The following is a 19,288-nucleotide window of genomic DNA, read 5'->3' as shown; positions in this document are numbered from 1 at the left end:
TGTAATTGAAGTTGATGTTTTATAATATTGTTTTTCGCCATAGTTTATTGGCAAGCTTTCGGCATTTCGCCATCATCCCGTTTCTTCATCCCGTTTCTCGTCCCGTTTCACCTGGCCTGATGATGGCGAAATGCCGAAAGCTTGCCAATAACCTAACCTAATTGTTAGGTTAACAAGTTTCTTGATCAAACTTTTATCATTCTTCTTACGTTTTTCTTACGTTGGTCTTTTATATTGTTAACCCCTGCAATTTCTGCTAGATTGAACTCAACTGCGCTCTGATCGTTATGCTGTTGATACGCAAATGTCAAGACAAAATCGAAGTTATTTAAACCAGGTTAACCATGGACATTCTCAGTTGAAAATTTTCACTCACAAGAAAATGGTATCGTTTTTAAGAAAGGCCCTTCTGCTTGGCCTAGCATTTGCTGACGATCAAGCTTCTTATACTGAAGATGCTGGAGGTCTGTTTAGGACGATGCAGGAGCATCCTGAACGTGTAAAATTGGACAAAATTGATGGAGAGGTCCCGAGCTGGCTGAAAGGATCAATGTTCCGAAACGGACCCGGACAATACGAATACGGACAGGATCACTTCAAGCATATTTTCGATCCCTCGGCGATCATCCAAAAGATTGAGTTTGACAATGGAGATGTTCATTATCAGGTAATCTTCAAATAAAAAATTTCTACATTTGCCGATGATTTTTCGATTTGGCTTAAAACTTTCATTCAAGAGCAAATACATCGAGTCCACTCATCGCCTCGCCAATGTCGAAAAAGACGCCATCGTCTACACCGAAATGGGCACCTGGGCAGAGCCGGAAGGCTGTGAAGATCTCGCCGACGAAGAACTTTCAAAAGCCCGATGCTACCATCTCTACGAATCCTTCCCCTCAGATAACACGATCGTCTCGCTCTACCCGATCCACGGCTGGATGGTCGGCTTCACTGAGTCCCGAATGATCACTCTCAACGATCCTGTTACTTTGGAAACAAAACACATTTTGGACTTGGGCGATGTCAAACCAGAGGGCTACTTCATTGTCACTGTTCTTGCCCATGGTTCTCTCGATGCCAACGGAGATTTCTGGACGATGAGCGTAGGAGTCTACAACGAACCCTTTGCGTTTGTCCCAAAAAGTAAGAAAAAAAACATCAAAGAAGCTAGCATGAGTTTTTAGCCGCATATGGAACGCTGAAGATCAAAAACGCTGTTCGTGATGTTGAAAACCCCTTTGCCTACCAAGCAACTCCGGAAGAATTTCTCGCATCTGTCGAATTCGGCGACTTTTTGTACAATGAAGATGAGCGAGACAAGACCGTCAGATACTTCCACATGTTCGTCCAGACCACCGACTTCCTCGTCCTCCCAGTAACAAGGTAGATATTTGCCTAAAGAATAAAATAAAATACCCATTTTTCAGCATTGAACTCGACCCATTCAAAATGGCCGATGCGTGTAAAGCAGGAGAGCCACCGATGGACATGATGTTTTACAACGAAGAAAAGCCCGGATACTTCAAAATCTTCGACAAGAAAAACATGAGGTGGTTCCCTAAGACGTTTTCAACAGAGGCCTTCATGCAGATTCACATGATTCAAGCTTACCAAGATGGGGATAAAATCATCTTGGATACTTGCGAAACTCCCAAGGGGGATATCATGATGGGTAAGAGATAAATTTCAAAGCGAAACCTAACAATATTCAGCATATTACCTGGATACAGTCAACGCTACTGGCCAAGCGCTCCAAGAAGTCCATGAAAGCATGCTCCCAATTGGCATTCCCGTTAGATACGAATTTGGCATGGACGGTTTGATGGCCAAATCGGACGAATACGTCGAGCCAACTGTACGTCACGAAAAAATAGACAGTGATAAACCATTACTTTAGGTCCTATACGAGCCTGACATGGTCAATTGGCCAATGTACACCGCCGCTGGAACTGACTTCCCAATGATCAATTTCGATTACGTCGGGGTAAAGTACGATCACTTTTGGTCCGTTGGAATGGGCAATATCATGGCCGACAGGCTTTATCACTCGCAAATATCAACCAAGGAACGATTCGTTTGGAGAGAGGTCCGCTATTTTTCATCTTCTTTAACCCTCATTTATTAAATTTCAGGCTGGTTACTCCCCATCCGAGCCCTTCTTCGTCTCCCGCCCTGGTGCCGAATCCGAAACCGACGGTGTCCTACTCTCTCTTGTTTCGGCCTTCGAAGGACATTCTGATCTTCGACCGTTCATGCTGATTCTAGAGCCAGTTGAAATGACAGAGATCGCTAGAATTTGGCTTCCAGATGATTATGATATTTCTGTCTCTTTCCACGGCACTTTTGTTAAACACCAAGAAACTTTTTTATAAACAATAAAAAACGATCTTTTCTAGCCTCTTGAAACCTCGTTCCATTTTAACAAACGACTTCCTAGTACAAAACAATTCCCAATTTAGCATTTATCCGGCTTGACGCGCGCTCAATAAATAATGAATTCATGGTACGGATCCGTTAATCACGCACAAATAACAGGACCAAACGACGCTTTATAGACAGATTATAAATTTGTTTTTTGGAAATAAAAAGGCAAGTAAAGAGAGTCATAGGAAAAATAAGGAAAAAAAATGAAGTTGTTGAAAATTTTATTTGCAGCGGGAGTTTCGGCTCAGCATTGGAGCTTTGGTTTCAACCCAAGTAAGATTTCCAAGCCAGGCTTTTTTCCTGGTGAGAGAAACCTGTGCAAAAAATCTGAGTCAGGCTTTGAAGGATCGCAAAAGCGTAGTTCAACTTTGTTCAAAGCGATCATTTAGAGCCTGAGTCAGATTTATTCCACAGGTTGCCGAGCAAAGCCCCTTTTTATATCTCCTTTTAGGTGGCAAGAAAAGATCTCCTGAGATCGCTGAAATGGATCCCGAGTACGGCCCGATGTCAGACTACTTAACAAAACGCTACGCATCCCCAATGCCCCTCGACTACTCTAAATTCCTGAGCTCTCTTTTACGTAAGCCGATTTTTCGCGCAAAAGTTCAACTACTGGTAACTAGACTTTCTTTCAGCTCAACACCGACCATCTCAATTCGTTCGCCGAGACGATCTCGAGTAACAAGACATCAATACATCCGCGAATAAGAAAAATAAGATTCTCTCAGATTCTACCCTTGCATGGCTGTTTTTCTTATTTGTGTTCTGAAAAAAATAAAGAAACATCAAAAAAAAATCTCGCGAAAAAGTCTCTAGATTTATTTTCCCTCAGAAAGAAAAAGCTCATTTCGAGCACTTGGAGATACAAGCAGGAAAAGAGAGAAAATGCCAAGACAGAGAATGTGCAAATCAATCGCAGAGCAAGCGACTATCGAAGTGCAAAAAAATGAAACCTACCACAGATCAAGGTAGGCTCTTTCTAACTTTTTTACTTATTTTCGCGAAGATTAATTCGCTCAACACGAAAATTTCTCTTCTATCGCGCCGCATTGTCAACTTACTTCTTGATCTGGTTCATCACTCAGAACACAGCCGTGGAATTGCCCAAGCATTATATTTACTTGACCACGTGGGGCGAGACCCTGCTCAATATCTACTTTACATCCGCTTTCGGCTTGAGCATTTATTTCTATATCTTCCGAGAGGTACCTTCAATTTCTTCATTTTTCACGCAATAAACTTCGTATTCAAGGAAGTAGAGAGGCCCCAAAAAGGAATGGTAAAGATAACAATGTGGATTTGCGAGCTATTTCGGATTTTCAGCTGGGATGTTGGGATAATGCTCTCTCTTGCTTACTGGGTGAGTCTTTTTTCTTCTCAGAAAATCTAGAATTTTCTTATAGATTCTTCTTCGGACAGATCTGAACGCATATTCCTGGCATTGTCATCTCATCAACTCTGTTTCAATCATTGTTGACCTAGTCGTGACCGACACACAAGGTACTAACCTCATCAGAATTTTCCAAAATAACCGGCCTTTTTAGTGAAGCTTTATCAATTTATTTGGACGATCGGGATCGGCTGCTGCTTTTTGATCCACTCGTTGATGCTGTATTTCGTCTCTGATCGCGTTGATTATCAGATAATTTACGAAGAGACGTTGGATTGGGGGAACTATCCACAGCGATCGCTGCTGCTGGCAATCGTTGTTCTTCTTTTTGCTATTCCTCTAGGAAAGGTTTCAATTTTCAGACTTCTTATTCAAGTCGTTCTCGTTTCGAAACCTTTGAAAAGTCCATTTGATGGTCTACTACATTCAACGAAAGCGCGACAAGATGCTCGACCGAAGCGGTTTCAAACATCTGATCCCTCCACAAATCACGATTTCCAACCACACTCACGATGCCGATGGAGTTTCTTTTTCTGAAATATCCTTTTCCATGCCTCAATAGTCCTCACATCTTTTGCCACACATTTTTTCCATCAATAAATTCACCACTAAAAACACGCCAAATATTTTCGTCAAAATTTGTAGGAAGCAAGAGTTATGGATAATTTGAAATGAACCTTGACCAGCTTGATCATATAAAATATATTAGTCTCATTAATTTTAATCTCGTTTTGGCGGCCAGACTAAATGTTTATGGAGGCAACATGTTGAATATAAATCAAAATAATCTACTAGAACCCGACCCTATTTTCCCCCTGCGCTCTGTTTTCCTCCTGAAACTCTTATTCTCAGCCTTTTTTCTGAGCTAATAATTGGTCATTTAATTTTCTGGGAAAGTCGATAAATAATTTTGTCCCTGCGTCATGAATCTGCTAGCTTTGGAAAGGTCAGCAATTCTGAGTTGAAGCTGTTCTAGTTGAATTTAACGACTTGAGGTTTTGAGAATATAAAATTTCGTGTTATAATACTTTCCTCTACCGATCTTAAACTAGCCGCTTGCCAGATATTATATCTGAGATTTACCTATTAGAGAAAAAAAATTATCAAATATTTGTTTATGAGATTGCTCGTTTTAATACAAAAGATATGTTTTTCGGCGCTTGTGATGCAACTGACCCCGGAAGAAATTTGGGAAAGAATTCGATACGCTCCAAGCTAGGGTCGGTAAAATCAATTGTCGGGGTTAGGGTTAGCCTGGTTAGGATCAAGGGAAAATTTTGCCCACCCTAGGTTCTTAGAAATAATCTCGAGTTTTATTGCGACTATGAAGAAGCCACCATTTCGATTCTAGAGCAATTTGGAACTTTCAAAGGCGATTTTATTCTGTACTTTCCGAGCTATTCTGGTTCTCCCGAGCCGAACAGATGTTTGATTTCTCCTGAAAAAGAGCTGATCAGTAAATTTAACTGCCTGAACGAAAAGATAAAGAGTTTTTATGACAAAACACTGGTTAAATATGGCAAAAACTGCTTCTTTGGAACTCAAGCTTTGACAGATGCCGTGGCGAATATTGATGATAGGGGCAAAGATCTTATCACCAATTCAGCCGTTTCAAAACGGGGCTCAAATGACTTAATCAAATTAAAAAAAAAATATATTTTTTCTAATTTTGATTTTTGAGCCCCAATTCTGTCTGCTCTCGGCGTAGTCCTTGCCGATCAAAACATCAAAGACAACGACCTTTTCGACAAAAACAACGACGTCAACGACGAAACCGCTCAACAAGAACTTGTCAATATTTTCTCAACTTTGATTGAACAAAAACAGCAGCAGAAAATCTTCAATACGATTTCTTCCAGCGGCAATACAATCACCTTGGATTTGTGATTCAAAGAAAACGACAAAGTGCATACGAATATTCCGCTTCTTCTGACGAATATCAAGTCGACACCTGATGTTATTCAGGGACACGGGATGGAGAAGAGCATCAATATTATTGTAAATCCTGTAACGGACAACATGGAAATTACCCTTTCAAACGTAGACGAGGTCTGGATGAAGACTTATTTGAAATTCTTCTTCATTTACGTCGATGACATCCGACTCGAATCCGAGCTGGAGAAACTTGGAGAAGAGCGAGCAGAAAGCGTGACAGTCATTGCCGAGCTGACGAAAGAAGACTGTCTCGCAGCGGAAGAAAAGGCCAGCGAAAGTCTCGCGGATCGACAGGACTTGAGAAACGTCAACTTGCCAATTTTGCATTCGAAGATTTTCTACTACCCCGACGAGCTGGCGGCTTTTGATGATGATGAACGACAGGATCTTCTTGAACAAAATAAGAAATTGATGAAGTATTTTATTGAGCTTCTCACCAATGCTATAAAAGACGCCTTTAACGGGCTACAAATCAATAATATTGAATATACAGGGCTTCGACAATCCAAGCCGACTTTCTCTAATAAGGGATACTCGGAGAATTATGGTAAAGGTCAGGTTTCTGATATCGTCATAACACTCTACTCCGATACTGAAACTGCCGACTTCGAGGGACTCTTCAACAAAACCGTTAACTCCTTCGGACCCGTGATGGACAAGTTTATCGCTGAAAACAACATCACTTTTATCAAACAAGAAGACGAAATACAACATAAAATTCTACAAATAAACCAACCACAAAGAACAAGACGTAGCGCGCCAGCAATTGATCGGAAGTTTAAAGGTTAGAAATCAAGTCTATCGTTATTCTTTATTGTTATAGCAACTGCGATTAAATTTACGGAACCGCAAACGAAAAGAAAGTATGACGGGATCAAAAATGGATTGATAGCGGTGGTGACATTTATGACGTTCATGTCGGTTTTGACGCTCTACGCGCAGCAGACCTTTCAGCCGCATTGGTGGAAGCTTCTCAAGGTTCGATCATCCAAATTTCTTAATAAAAATTATTTCAGCTCGTCATTCTAATCGTTGGACTGTACACAAACTACAACAAGCTCAACGTCGCCATTTCCTACGGCACATCTGACGGCCTTCTCTACCAGCCCAACATCTTCGTTCAAGGGTATTTCTTCGCGAACCCTTTTCTCGGCCTCTTCGCCCTGGCAGTCAAGTGGGTGGTCGTTTTAACCTTCGAAAGCAAGGGAGCCCCGATTATGGTTCTTTTTCCGTTGACGATGTGTATTGTTGTTTTGCAAAGTTTGACGCTGGAGATTCCTCATTTATTCGTCACCTACTTCTATATGACGAGATTTAAGCCGCCAAACTTCGACATCCGTATTTCAGGAAAGAGCTTATCTAGAAAAATGCTTTAGAAATCGATAAAAAGAAGCTCTAAAAAGCTGTCATCGATGTTGTTCTTCAAGTAGTTCTTGCATTGTTCATCGCATTCTCGCAGATTTATGAGTTCCGTAAATTTGTGGGTACTATTGGTAAAGACAAAATAGGAATCGAAAGAAGAAGGTATAGAAGACGGCATTTCATCATCGGAGGTTGCGCTATTTTTCCATTTCTAGCGTTTATTCCTACGATGAAGTTTTTAGCAACTTTTCAAACTATGGTCGCAACAGGGAAGGGATCGAAATTAAGCCAGTTGTTGCGAAGTTTTTTCGGTAAGATCCTCAAAATTGAGTGATAAACGAGCTAGAATGGACCTCCTACGACCCAAAAGCCCTAAAAATCGACGGAATTCTCGACAATGGTGACATGGAATTCCTTGCACGAAACAACAGCTACGGTGAACAAAAACGAAACATCTCCGATTTGGGGAACTTTGTCAGAAAGACTTTCAATACGACTCTTTACCGACCGCGGGCGAACAAATGCGTCTTGACAGAAATTGGCGACGATTATAAAACATCTTCTTATCCAGATCCTTTTTCGGCAAATTGTTTGAATGATACGGAGAACTCTTTTATGACATTTTCGCTTATGGGAATTTGGACAATTTTGAGCTTTTTCGTTTTTCTTCGATACAGCTGGCCTTTTGTTTTGGAATGGCACGGGAAAGAGAACTTCTTGCCCTTCATTTGCGGCGATAGAAGAGGAAATAAACGAACAATCGGCACAAATGTGGCCGAAAGCGATATACAGAGGTCTTTCATCAGGATGGAAAACCTCGGAGTTTTGGAAAGAATTTGGTTCGAAGTGAAAAAAGTGACAGTCGAGGACTTGCCGGAAAATGAACGGCAAATTGGTAAAAGAATCGCCGAACGAGAAATCTACGAAAACAAAGCAAATATTTTTTGGGAAACTTTCGACAGTCTTCAGAAAAAAGAAAAGAAACCGAGTTATTTTTGGTCGTTTCTTGAGATTCTTAGGGAAAACATCGATGAAAATTTTTCTGGTACTTTTCGTCAAATACCGCTAAGACGAAAGTTCAAAAAGTACGAAGAGATTGAGGAAGAACAAGTCGATTCTTCGCACCTTATACCTCTCGAATATATCGCGAAAAGGTAAAAACCCTTACACTAACCCTAAGAGTCACGCTAACTTGCCCAAGACGCTAACTTCCCCAGACGCTAACTTCCCCAAAACACTTACTTGCCCAACCTTGTGGAAGTTAGCGTCTGGGCAAGTTAGCGTCTTGGCAAGTTAGCGTCAAAGTTGCCGGTTATAAAAAATAATTTTTTTTTCTCGAAATTTTTATATCGAACACTGAAAACAGTATTCAGAAAGTATAGGAGCCATTATTTTTAAGTTATTTAGACAGATGTTTGAGAATTCAGGCATTTTTTGGGATAAATGTTCTAATAATAACGCTTCGAAATAATCAAAAATATTTAATTTCAAATAATAAGAGCTTAGAAATTTTGAAATCGACTGTCGAAATGAGTGTACTCTCGGAGTACAAAAATATTATTTCAAAACGTTAAACTAAATTTGCTCAAAAGAAATGGAAAATATGACCGCTTTACACACGGAAAGGTCGAGGTTAGACTCTAAGAGGGGATTGACTGTCTACCAGACTAAGACATGCTGAAAGAGCCATTCAACGCTCTACGGATCGCCCACGCACTTTAGACGCTAACTTGCCCAAGACGCTAACTTGCCCAAAACGCTAATTTGCACAACCTTGGGGAAGTTAGCGTCTGGGGAAGTCAGCGTCTGGGGAAGTTAGCGTCTTGGGGAAGTTAGCGTGACTCTAACCCTAACCCTAGCCCTTAGCCATTTACATTAGCCCCTCTTTTAGACGATTTGATTCCGAAAATGCAATATTCTTCAAATCATCATCTCCAACAGAAATCATCGAAGTCGTTGGTCATTCAAAAGTTGGCGAAATTCAAAAAGCAATTGGCGCCGTTGACCAAAATGAGATTCTAGCGAAGATAACGATCGAAGCAGATCCATACTGCTCGATAAAAGAAGCTGGAACGATGACTCCAATTTTCATTGAAAAGAGACAAGTTCATCAGTCCTATATTATCAGCGCTATGCTAATTGAGCCGTGAATAAATTCTGTAAATTTCTGTAAAAGAGTCGAACAGGTGTTGATCCCTTTTTCCATGATTCAAGAGCAAGAGCAACGATTCAGAAGAGAATATCTCCATTTCAAAGAGAAATAAACATTTTTTTCATATCAGAAAAAAGAGAAACGTATTGGAAAAAAAGAAAGAGATGAGATCCCAGATCAATGAAAAAGCGAGTGACGCACAAATTGAAATAGCGGCTCAGAAGCCGCCTAAATCAGCAAGCATTTCGTCAACAAGAGCAAGAAAAGGGATTAAAAATCTTCCCTAGAGAAAACTCTAGAATAAGGAGAGAAAATTATTGATCCTCGAAAAAGCTCGATGAGAAGATCAAAGAAAAGCCGCAACCGGGGTCACAGAATGACTTCAAATGTCTTCAACATGTTTAACCAGCAACAGATTCAGGAATTCAATGAAGCCTTCAAGTTCATCGATCAGGTAGGCTATTCTATTCACGAAGAAAAAAAAATGAGTTTCGAAGGACAATGATGGAATAATCAGCTTCGAAGATGTGCGGGAAATCTTCCTCTCCCTTGGAAAAGAACTGAGCGAAGATGAAGTTCAGAAAATGGTCGAAGAAGCCCCCGGTCCCATCAATTTCACAATGTTCTTGACCCTTCTTGGCCAAAAGATGCGAGAGACCGATCCACTCGACACGCTTGAACAGGCGTTTTCTTGTCTTGGTAAGGCGAAATTTTGTCCCCAAGGTTTGAGATGACTTTGTTTAGATGAGAACGGAACTGGGAGACTTCATCGATCTGACTTTGAATTTATGATGATGAATATTGGAGATCGCTACAATCAGCAACAGTTTGATGATCTTCTCAGAGATGTTGAAGTTGCTGAAGATGGGACTTTTGGTAATGAATACGATAGTCAATCGAGTTTTGATGCGTTTCGAGTAGTTGGCTTTGCTAAATACTATGATGGTTATTCTTATAAATTCTAGTCAATATTAACCAAATCATAAAAATTAAATGATTTTGAGATTTCCTGATTTTATGGTTTCTTCAAACCCTCATAATTTCTTTCAGATTACAAGGAATTGGCCCGAGTCATGAAATATGGAAATGCCGAATTATGAGTTCTCTCTTCCTGCCTGATAAAACAGAAAAAGATGAAATAAAATAGTTTATTCCGAAAAGCAAAAACGGTTGATTAAAAATCGGCTGACACTGACTTTGTCGCCGAATGTCGCTGAATGTCGCCGAATGTCGCCGAATGTCGCCGAATTTCGCCAAAAAAAACAAAAACACCATGTTCTAGAAAACTTCGATTCCTTGTCATAAAATCGTTTTCTTATAGAAAATACTATTATGATCGTTAAAAATGTAATTTTAACAGAAATTAGCATAAAACTAGTCATAAGAAACCTAAACTAAACATCTCGTCAAGAAATCTTTGTGCGCTTCGCGCCTGGATAGAAGGAAACTCAAAGAGTGAGTCTGTCAATTTTTGCGCCTCCGTCATTTTCTACTAGTAGAACGAATTTATTTTGATACCGGGACGTTTTTTTTATTTTGAGGCTATTTTCAACAAAATGGCGACATTCGGGGACATTCGGCGACATAGTCAGTGCGTCCCTAAAAATCACGAGAAACTAATAGGAAAATGTGATAGAATGAAAATCAAAGTTATTTCTCAAGTTTTTCAGCTTCAGCTGCTTCTTTTTCTTTTCCAGCTTCTTTCGCTTTTGGAGTTTCATAAATGTTTTCTGCCACAGTTTGCCCGTTTTGCTCTAAAATTATTCTGCACTGCGAGATTTGCCAGAGAAAACTTACGATTTTCCGTGGCTAGAGTATCGATCCCAGGGTTTGTCGGTGAAGAGTTCATTTCCACATCCGGATTCGTTCTTCTTGGAGATGATCTGACTCGCATTTCATTGCCTGTATCTAGAGTGGCCGTGTTTGAGCCGGTCTTCCATTGGATAATTTGCCAGACTAGCATAATTATTCTCACGACGAGGAGGACGACAACAAGTCCAATGATGACGGGAAAGAGTGTTTTTGCCGTGTCTCCCGTGAGAGCGAGGTCGAGAATCATGTTCTCCTGGTTTGAAGTCACTTCGTCAAACTTGTCTTCAAAACGGGAAAGAATGTCGTTGATGTCGACAAAATGCTCGCGAACAGTATCTGCTAGCTTTTTATCGCAGTCGGGGCTTCTTTCTGAAAATCATTTTTAACGAAAAATTTGATTTTTAGCGATTCTTACTTGGTGTTTTGCAGCCTTTCATGGGATAATGAATGGACTGAACTCTCTTTAGTTTGTGGTATGGATTTGCCCAGCTACTGTGGGTATAATTTTGAAGCCCGGCAAAGTCGACAACATCTTCTTTTGTACATTCGTTCATTGTCGGAATGCAGATCCCCTTTTCGTCCAAATCGAACCCAGTACAACCCTTTTTTAAGCGATCAAGATGTACTCTTTGGCCCTAGGCTCGGAAACCTGAGTAGAAAGCCTGATTCAGGGTTCTAAAAGAATAAAATGAAAAGCCGCGTAGCGGCTTTTTTTAAAACGAAGCCGCAAAGCGGCTTCGCCAGTTACCAACTCAATGAATTATTTTAACTTACAAAGCCGCTTCGCGGCTTCGTTTAAAAAAAAGCCGCTACGCGGCTTTACATTTTACCTTTTTAAAACCCTGACTCAGTTTTTCTACTCAGGTTGCCGAGCTCAGTTTTGGCCGAGAAAACTTATCGAGAGACTCTTGACCGTTTCCTCTATGTTCTTGCAATGATTGTAGCAATCGTCGAGGGAAGTAACTGAAATAGCTTGAGTTGCGTTATTGATGTTATATCCCCAAGCGCAGTGTCCAAAGAAATACTCTTCACACATGACGATTCCTAAGCATTCTTCATCCTCGTCGATGCACTCGTAGGCTTGAGAGAATTCGTTTGGCTTGACCTTCCGGTGGCAGAACTTGTCCCCGCAGGTGTGTTTGTTGTCAATGCAGGGATGCTCTATTTGAAAATGATTTTGAATGCTCTTTTTTCGAAGCTGGTTTTTTGAACTTACTTGTACCCTCTCGGCAGTTGAGTATGTTACTCTGCCAGTGGCAGCACTGATAGAGCATCTGACCCTCTGGTAAGCAATATTCATAGTTCGGAGAGACTTGACAGGGATAAGTTAGTTGAAGTGGATGAAAACAAGGATCTAAGGAAATTCGTTACTATGAGGCTTTTTATCTTCCGTTTACTTACGGTCATATTTGTATGAGTCGTCTCCGAAGATGGACTTTCCGAAAAGACAAATTTTGAAAAACAGTGCTCTCATTTTTTCAGAAGTTCGGATATGGCACCGATCAACAAGAGCAAGTGTTGATTTTTAACGACTTTGATATTTCAGTGGATTTTCATAATCTGTCGCTTCTTGACATATTTTCGAGACTGTTCGCAATGCTTCCTTTTCAGGTTTTTCTCAATCCAAAATGACGATTTTGTCCGTTAAATGGGTGCTGCGAATCTGTAGCATGAATTTTGTCACTTCCTCAGGCGAGTTTGTCCGAGTGGTTAAGGAGTCTGACTCGAAATCAGATGGGCTCTGCCCGCACAGGTTCGAATCCTGTAGCTCGCGTGCATTTTGTTCCCCGATTCTAGAGACTACAGGCCTTTTTCTTGCATAACTTCTTTTTCGCCATTTCTTTTGTTGTGCGAATACAGCATCTGAAACGCCTATTTCGATTTTCCGTCATGTGGAAGTCTTCATATGCGCTGAGAAAAAGAGCATCTGGTGAGGTTGCTGCTCGAAATTCTGAACCGGATGGGGTCATTCTTAAAATAAGAAAAAAAAAAGATGAAGCTTTCAGCACTTTGCCTTGGATCTTTTGCTTCGGCCCAGCTGACTGATTCAGGTGAGAAGGATTGGCTATCTTTTTTGTAAAAGAGTTTAGGTTGTGATCGAATCAACGGTCAATGCCTTGACTGGAGATACTACAAGGTTGATATTTCTATCTGAAATTATATACAGTCAAAAAATAGTTATCAATTTCTCTTCCTTGATTTCAACTTCAAAAAGTGCACCGCCGGTTACGAGTCCGGCCTCTGCTCCGGCGACAACAACCGAAAGTGCTGCAAGAACTGCAACAGCACCTGCCAATGGCAAGAGAGCCAGGACGCCAAGGGCGACTCAAAGTGCGAAAACGCTGGCGGCAAGTGCCAGCACAACACCAACTACTGCTCCGGCTCGTACCAGGGTGGCATGTGCGGCGGTAGCAGCGAACGACAGTGCTGCGGCGCTTCTGGCTCCGGCGGCGGTGGAGGAAACTGCAACTTGGTCACTTACACCAACACCCACTTGAAGGGCTACAACGGCCTTCGAGTCGAGGTCGACGCTGGCTTCAAGGGCGAAATGGACAAGATGAACCGATACGCAAAGGACTGCAACGTCACCATCTACGTCACGCATGCTTTCCGAAAGGAAGGTCAGAACATCGGAGGCACTGTCGTCCCACCAGCGAGCAACTCGAACCACTTGGTTGGTCATGCCATCGACTTCAACCTCCAGACCCCTTCTGGATGGTGCAACGGTGACTGCTTGGACTGGGAGACCAACTCCTACGCTAGAGTAAGTCTTTTGCATATTTTTTCTCTCCATATCTCGATTTCTAGTGCTTCACTAACAAGATCAAGGCCGATTCCGTCCTCGACTGGGGACAAATGTTCAACGATCCCGTCCACATCGACGACTACTTGAACGGCCGAAACCCATCGAAATGGAACACTCTGTACTACCAAAACCAGGCCTGCTAAACACTTTCAATAAATAAGGATAGATTCGTAAATCGCATTTATTAAACAATCTCGTGCAGGGAAACTGAGACATCAGGTAAATTTTTGGTCAGTTTTGGTCGATTTTTGAGGCTTCTTGGTCTTGTTTTTCGACGTTTAGGATGATTTCAGATGTCAGGATTTTTCTGAAAAAAGCGTTATTCAGTTTCTTTTTGGTTAGTTGAACCTTGCAACGACGAGTAAGAACTCTGTATAATCGATAACTCCATCCTCTTTTTGGTCGATTTTGTCGATAAGCGCTTGGGCTTGATTTTGTGTTAGTAATTTTCCATGTGACCACATCCACTCCTTCAATTCTGCGGCATTGATCGCGCCGTTTTCTTCAATATCATAGCTCTAGAAAGAAATAAGAAGGTGATCGATCAATGTTGCTGACCTTGAATAAGTCCCTGACGGGGTGAAGAGGGGAGCTGACTCCTTTTCGCTGACTCATCAAAATGAGAAAATCTGGAAAGGTCATGTTTTGTGTGTTGACCTGCACTTGACCAACAAGGTTCTCCACGAAGTTTTCAAGTCCTTTTGTGTCTTCGGAGAAGATTTTGTACAAATCTATCAAATAATGACTTCAAAAATTATTCGAAAAAGTTTTACCTCTGATAGGAACTTGGCCATCATCGAATTTATCGTGCGCTTCGAATTTTTGTCGAGTTGAGGTAGAGACGGAATTGAACAGAACTTCTCTTATGTACTAAAAAAATAACAAAGGGCTCGTTATTTACTGTATTTGAACCTGTATTCTTTCTGCTTCGATCTGAACTGCAGATGTTCTCGCGATTATTCTTCCTATATTTCTCAGCATTGTTTTCTCTTTGAGTCGACCTTTTCGTGCGTAAAAGTGAGTAACCTTGTGAGTTTTCTTTGACCCGAAAATGAAAAACAGGGCTAATGGGCGCGTACTGGCATGCGGCCAATGTGAATTTTCGCGCACTTACGTCACAGCGCTGCAATATCTGATTTTATATAGATCGATTATGGTGAACTAGTGGAGTTATGGGGCAAAACTGGTTACTTTTTCTTTTTATTAAAAAAAATCAGCGAAGCCCTCTTCTCCTTGCATCTGAACTGCAGGACCTTCATTAAGATCCTCTAAGAGGATTCCTCTTAAAGATCCTCTTTTACCATAAACAATAAATTGCCCGTTTTCCCCGATTTTTTTGCCAAAAGATAAAAATGGTCGGATTGGTTTTTTGAAATTTGCTTTATTTGAACATAAATTTACAGATTTATTTTTGTTTTCAGTGATTTTACATGTGATTTATAATTCTTCTGCTTCTTTCACAGTTTCAAGTCTCGTTGCACTTTCGGTTAGAGATCCCATTCCCTGATCCTCGGAATCCTCGTCGAGCTTGCTTTGAATTTTTGATTAACAATCGATTCGAGCTATTTTTTCTTTACCTTTTTAAACATTTCTCTTCGGATTCATCTGTCGAACTTGCTTCTTCGGAGGAAGTCGCGCCGATCGGCTGAGCTCCAGCGGGAATTTTTCTAGAGACGATTCGGTTCAGAAGCCCTTTTTGCTTGGTAAAGTAGCACGTGACATCGATGGCGAGGCCGATGATAAGAAGGAAGACGGAGGAGCCGATAGCAAGGAAGAGAACGCGATTTTCTGAAAGAAAAATGAGTTGATGTCTAGTAGACAATCTTGTGAAGGATTGTCTGTAAGCCTTATCCCCCCGAGCGAAAAGAGAAAATGTCCTGGTCGGGACTTGAAAGTTTTATTGATTCCCCCCAGCAGGGAATTAACCTCCTTCTCTCCCTTTTTTTCTGAGCCCGATCAGCGATCAAGGAAGAATATCACGCTGAGGGATTGATTACTTTATTGATTTTGAAAAACAACTTACGCGAAGAGTCTTTAGCTTTGACATCGCATCTGACAGTCTTCGAGGGAAGCTCTTCGTTCTTGGCTTGGAGCAAGACCCAGTAGTTTTCGTTTTTGACGAGGTTGGCGATCTTGATTTTGCCAGAGTTGGATTTGGGGAAGTCGGAGATGTCGGCGATTTTGATCATTTCGGCGTCTTTGTACTAGAAAAAAGGTTTTGAAAGAGAACCATATTAGTTTTATTTAGTCTCTGGATTTTTATTTTTTCCTTAAAAAGAATTCAAAGATATCCACTAAACTTTATAATTATTTAAAGCTTCAGCGTGATCGGAAAAAATGAGTTAAAATTCACTATAACAACCATATTCTAACAAGAAAGAAGCTTACGATTCCGTATTCAAGCTTCAATTCTCGCATTTTTCCACCACCATTGTTGGTAATTTCCCATTCGACGTAATACTGTCCATTCTCCGTGGATACCCGATTGATTTGGACGACAGGTGCTCCTGAAAAAAACCGTGGATTAGCTTAATTGTTCGGTTCATTTTTAATATGGCAATTATCTCCTCAAATATGATCGATTAATTGGGCTTTGACTTACGTGAATCTGAAGTAGAAGTCGTTAGTCGGTTAGTCGGTTAATCGGCGATAAGGCGATTTTGTTGTTAGGCGATTTTTATAGTTTTTTATATGGCGTATTGATTTTTATATAAAGAAAAAATAAAATACCTAGAGGTTCAGTTGTGAACTCGAGCTTTTTAGAGACTGGGCTTTCACCGACGGCGTTGATTCCTTGAAGTCGGAGGGTGTATGTTCGCTCTGGATCAAGGTCGTCGATGGTCACGTGATTTTGGTTGTCGACAGGAATGGTTCGAATGAGATTTGGCCAGTGTGGGGAAGTCAAGTGAACAACGACGTCGGAGAGGTCAATCTGGCCTCTTGAATAGTCCCGGCTAAAGATTGTTTGATGATAATGTCATAAGAAATCCTTTCGAAAATAGATCAATTTTAGTCTATCAATTAACCTGTAAGAAATAACGACTCTGTCCGGCCTCTTTTGAACCACCTTCAAAAGTCTCAATTCTTTGGGTTTCTCCGCCTTGAGTAGTCTCACTTCGTATTCTTCGTTGCCAAGATCGTTTCGAGAAGTGCACTGGTAAGTCGAGGGAAAGTCCTTCTCTTCAGCTTTGAAAACATAATTTACTTCGTTCAAGAGAAGCTCTTCTTCAATTTGAGGGCCGGAGATGGCGGTGAAACCAACAGGATTGGCGACGAAAGAGCAAGGGATATTTGTTTCTAGACCAGGGTAGGAGAAGATTTCCAATTCTTCCGTCGCGATCATTGGCGGATATCGAACCTGGACATTCACTGACGATGAGACCTCGATCATCTCTTTCGTCCTCCCTCTTTTGATCGTCGAAGTGCAAGTGTAGAATCCGGAATCGGTCGTTTCGGCGATTCGATTGAGTTGATCCATCGCTGCTTGAGATCCGTCGGGGGTGGTCCAGACGAAATCAGCAGGGTACATGTTCTCGCAGACGAATTTCATCGGATCACCAAGATTGACAAAGTAGGGAAAGTCGATTCCATCGACGAGTTGGTCGTTGACGATGGTCGTAGGTGGAGGAAGGACAACAAGATTGAAACTAGAAATAAATAATGAAAACCATAAAATACCTTGAATTTCAGTGTATTTTAATTTTTTATTCATCGTAAATACGATTAAAAATCTTTAAATCCTAGAGTGTTGGCTAATGGACGACCCATTTGGCAAAAATACCTTTTTGAAACAGTTCCATGGTCATTTTTCGCCGAGCAAATGTATTTCCCAGAGTTCTCCAACCGAATATCTGTAAACATCAAGTTGTTCTCCGTCCCAATCACATCATAATTCCCTTCCGCTGTCTCTCGACTCCAAGTCATTTCTGGCTCTGGAACAGCAAAGGCCTCGCAGGGGACGGAGAAATTTTGACCTTCAGTCAACCAGACTTCGTTATCTTCGGGGACATTGATGAAGTCTTCAATCTCAGGAGGGTACTCAACTTCGACCAAAATGTCGACGTCGTCGACATCGCCAGTGTCGGTGGTGATGACAGTGCAGCGGTAAATGCCTCCATTGTCGCGGGTGATGTCGTCGACGAAAAGATTGTTGCCGTTTTGAGGAATGAGTGGTGTTGGGTTTCCAGGGGCGTACCACTCGACGATCGTGTCCAAGCCGTTGGCGGAGAAGTCACATGCAATCTCGGCGTTGGTGCCTTCAATGAATGTTTGTTGCTCTTGAGTTTGAAAGTCGACTTCTGGCCGAACCATCACATTTCTCACTTCAAAATCGCCATCCTCTTCGCTCGTGCTTCGGCAAGTGTAGTCGCCGATATCTTCCATTTTCAAGTTTTTGATCCAAAGTCGAAGCTGACCGCTGCGGGTCTCGACGTAAATGCTGTCCGAGCGTTGCTTTGTTGCGATGACATGGCCTTTTGGGTTGACCCATTCAAGATCTGTGCCGAAGCAGGAAAGGAAGAGGTTGTCATGGAGTTGCTTGACCAATCGCTTGTCGGAAGGGATGACTTTGACGGCTAGAAATGTAATATAAAGGGAAAGTTTCTTTGAAATTGACAAAAAACCGCTTGAATTTTTCGACCAATTTTTTTTTTATTTTGAACATTATCTTACCTTGTGTGCCCAAAATAGGCAATAAACTCTTCGAAATTTTCATCCCTCTATCTCTCTTTTCTTTTTCGTATTTTAAATTGTTGTTATAAAAATAGCTGCGACGCTTTTTTCGGTTTTATACCTTTGCTGTGACGCCTTCGGCTCTCGATATGAAAGTGATATATTTTCCGGGCTCATCCCCGCGGCGATCTTTTCAAAATTTTACTGCCTCTCACGTGGTGGCGCTGCGTTTCGACAAACGCCGAGTGCGCGAAATTGAAGCTCTTCCTGGCGGTAGGATCAATTCCCGCTGCGCTGTGGGGATATTGATTTCATATTATCTGAGGGAGGCGAATTTCATGGAAGTTGCACCATTTTCAAAGGCCAAGGAAAGACAATTTTGATAAAAATCTTTACCATTCTTCGTATTTTAGGCTTTGGCAGGTCAGTTAAAACAGGTTTGGCAGTCAGTTACTGCTCTTAGCAATTTTTTTAAGAATTTCTGAAGATCATAAATATAAATTCTGATAATTCCTTTTGGGTTTAATTGGACAAAATAAAGTGACTTTTAAAAGAAATCATAAAATGCTCGTAGCAGGCTGTCACCGATATATATGACCTATGTATGACCTTTTTTTAAAAACGTTCAATGATATTCATATTCTTAGTAGGAGTCAATACATCCTCCCGACGATTGTTAAATACTGACATACGGCCTTGTTGGGTGTCCATGCGAGTGTTCCGCCTTTCATCCCGC

At 41.2% G+C, this 19,288-nt stretch overlaps 8 protein-coding genes, 1 long non-coding RNA gene and 1 other non-coding gene across 11 annotated transcripts; 6 read left to right on the top strand and 4 right to left on the bottom strand.

Moving 5' to 3' along the window:
• The first annotated feature begins 353 nt into the window (after nucleotides 1–353).
• LOC145698857 (retinoid isomerohydrolase-like) lies at nucleotides 354–2,406 on the top strand. The gene is made up of 7 exons (XM_081776082.1): nucleotides 354–667; nucleotides 738–1,143; nucleotides 1,185–1,383; nucleotides 1,428–1,672; nucleotides 1,713–1,855; nucleotides 1,898–2,086; nucleotides 2,133–2,406. Exons 1-7 carry the CDS (start codon nucleotides 383–385, stop codon nucleotides 2,370–2,372), a joined length of 1,707 nt encoding a protein of 568 aa, XP_081632208.1. The 5' UTR covers nucleotides 354–382; the 3' UTR covers nucleotides 2,373–2,406.
• Nucleotides 2,407–2,627: 221 nt separating this feature from the next.
• On the top strand, nucleotides 2,628–3,178 carry LOC145700456 (uncharacterized). The gene is made up of 3 exons (XR_014134209.1): nucleotides 2,628–2,697; nucleotides 2,876–3,004; nucleotides 3,060–3,178. It is a non-coding gene; the product is annotated as an uncharacterized LOC145700456 (long non-coding RNA).
• Nucleotides 3,179–3,298: 120 nt separating this feature from the next.
• Nucleotides 3,299–4,376, top strand: LOC145696311 (uncharacterized). The gene is made up of 6 exons (XM_081773324.1): nucleotides 3,299–3,392; nucleotides 3,431–3,629; nucleotides 3,677–3,784; nucleotides 3,828–3,924; nucleotides 3,969–4,162; nucleotides 4,251–4,376. The coding sequence occupies exons 1-6, from the start codon at nucleotides 3,310–3,312 to the stop codon at nucleotides 4,374–4,376; spliced, it is 807 nt and encodes a 268-aa protein (XP_081629450.1). The 5' UTR covers nucleotides 3,299–3,309.
• A 5,188-nt stretch (nucleotides 4,377–9,564) lies between these two features.
• On the top strand, nucleotides 9,565–10,393 carry LOC145699242 (myosin regulatory light chain-like). Its single transcript, XM_081776502.1, has 4 exons — nucleotides 9,565–9,717; nucleotides 9,761–9,962; nucleotides 10,008–10,139; nucleotides 10,314–10,393. The coding sequence occupies exons 1-4, from the start codon at nucleotides 9,601–9,603 to the stop codon at nucleotides 10,361–10,363; spliced, it is 501 nt and encodes a 166-aa protein (XP_081632628.1). The 5' UTR covers nucleotides 9,565–9,600; the 3' UTR covers nucleotides 10,364–10,393.
• Nucleotides 10,394–10,913: 520 nt separating this feature from the next.
• Nucleotides 10,914–11,670, bottom strand: LOC145696304 (uncharacterized). The gene is made up of 3 exons (XM_081773318.1): nucleotides 11,491–11,670; nucleotides 11,061–11,444; nucleotides 10,914–11,017 (listed from the first exon to the last, which is right to left on the bottom strand). The coding sequence occupies exons 1-3, from the start codon at nucleotides 11,627–11,629 to the stop codon at nucleotides 10,914–10,916; spliced, it is 627 nt and encodes a 208-aa protein (XP_081629444.1). The 5' UTR covers nucleotides 11,630–11,670.
• Nucleotides 11,671–11,949: 279 nt separating this feature from the next.
• On the bottom strand, nucleotides 11,950–12,489 carry LOC145696300 (uncharacterized). The gene is made up of 2 exons (XM_081773313.1): nucleotides 12,292–12,489; nucleotides 11,950–12,236 (listed from the first exon to the last, which is right to left on the bottom strand). The coding sequence occupies exons 1-2, from the start codon at nucleotides 12,347–12,349 to the stop codon at nucleotides 11,950–11,952; spliced, it is 345 nt and encodes a 114-aa protein (XP_081629439.1). The 5' UTR covers nucleotides 12,350–12,489.
• Nucleotides 12,490–12,767: 278 nt separating this feature from the next.
• Nucleotides 12,768–12,849, top strand: TRNAS-CGA (transfer RNA serine (anticodon CGA)). The gene has a single exon. It is a non-coding gene; the product is annotated as a tRNA-Ser (tRNA).
• A 188-nt stretch (nucleotides 12,850–13,037) lies between these two features.
• LOC145699076 (uncharacterized) lies at nucleotides 13,038–14,056 on the top strand. The gene is made up of 4 exons (XM_081776325.1): nucleotides 13,038–13,126; nucleotides 13,166–13,212; nucleotides 13,291–13,839; nucleotides 13,884–14,056. The coding sequence occupies exons 1-4, from the start codon at nucleotides 13,069–13,071 to the stop codon at nucleotides 14,022–14,024; spliced, it is 795 nt and encodes a 264-aa protein (XP_081632451.1). The 5' UTR covers nucleotides 13,038–13,068; the 3' UTR covers nucleotides 14,025–14,056.
• LOC145699077 (uncharacterized) lies at nucleotides 14,051–14,959 on the bottom strand. The gene is made up of 5 exons (XM_081776326.1): nucleotides 14,794–14,959; nucleotides 14,655–14,751; nucleotides 14,440–14,612; nucleotides 14,230–14,399; nucleotides 14,051–14,188 (listed from the first exon to the last, which is right to left on the bottom strand). Exons 1-5 carry the CDS (start codon nucleotides 14,860–14,862, stop codon nucleotides 14,113–14,115), a joined length of 585 nt encoding a protein of 194 aa, XP_081632452.1. The 5' UTR covers nucleotides 14,863–14,959; the 3' UTR covers nucleotides 14,051–14,112.
• A 296-nt stretch (nucleotides 14,960–15,255) lies between these two features.
• LOC145698774 (neural cell adhesion molecule 2-like) lies at nucleotides 15,256–18,693 on the bottom strand. Of its 2 annotated transcripts, none has more exons than XM_081775997.1 (8): nucleotides 18,553–18,693; nucleotides 17,663–18,455; nucleotides 16,908–17,528; nucleotides 16,612–16,835; nucleotides 16,270–16,388; nucleotides 15,905–16,085; nucleotides 15,459–15,669; nucleotides 15,256–15,412 (listed from the first exon to the last, which is right to left on the bottom strand). In XM_081775997.1, exons 1-8 carry the CDS (start codon nucleotides 18,593–18,595, stop codon nucleotides 15,319–15,321), a joined length of 2,286 nt encoding a protein of 761 aa, XP_081632123.1. In that variant the 5' UTR covers nucleotides 18,596–18,693; the 3' UTR covers nucleotides 15,256–15,318. The 2 variants fall into 2 exon arrangements, with proteins under 2 accessions (XP_081632123.1, XP_081632122.1); XM_081775996.1 differs by having other exon boundaries at nucleotides 16,270–16,400; nucleotides 16,618–16,835.
• Between the last annotated feature and the right edge of the window lie 595 nt (nucleotides 18,694–19,288).

The sequence above is a fragment of the Oikopleura dioica genome, chromosome 2 (genome assembly GCF_907165135.1).
Source record: "Oikopleura dioica chromosome 2, OKI2018_I68_1.0, whole genome shotgun sequence".
NCBI classification, from domain to species: Eukaryota; Metazoa; Chordata; class Appendicularia; order Copelata; family Oikopleuridae; genus Oikopleura; species Oikopleura dioica.
This window is presented reverse-complemented; position numbering and strand designations above follow the sequence as displayed.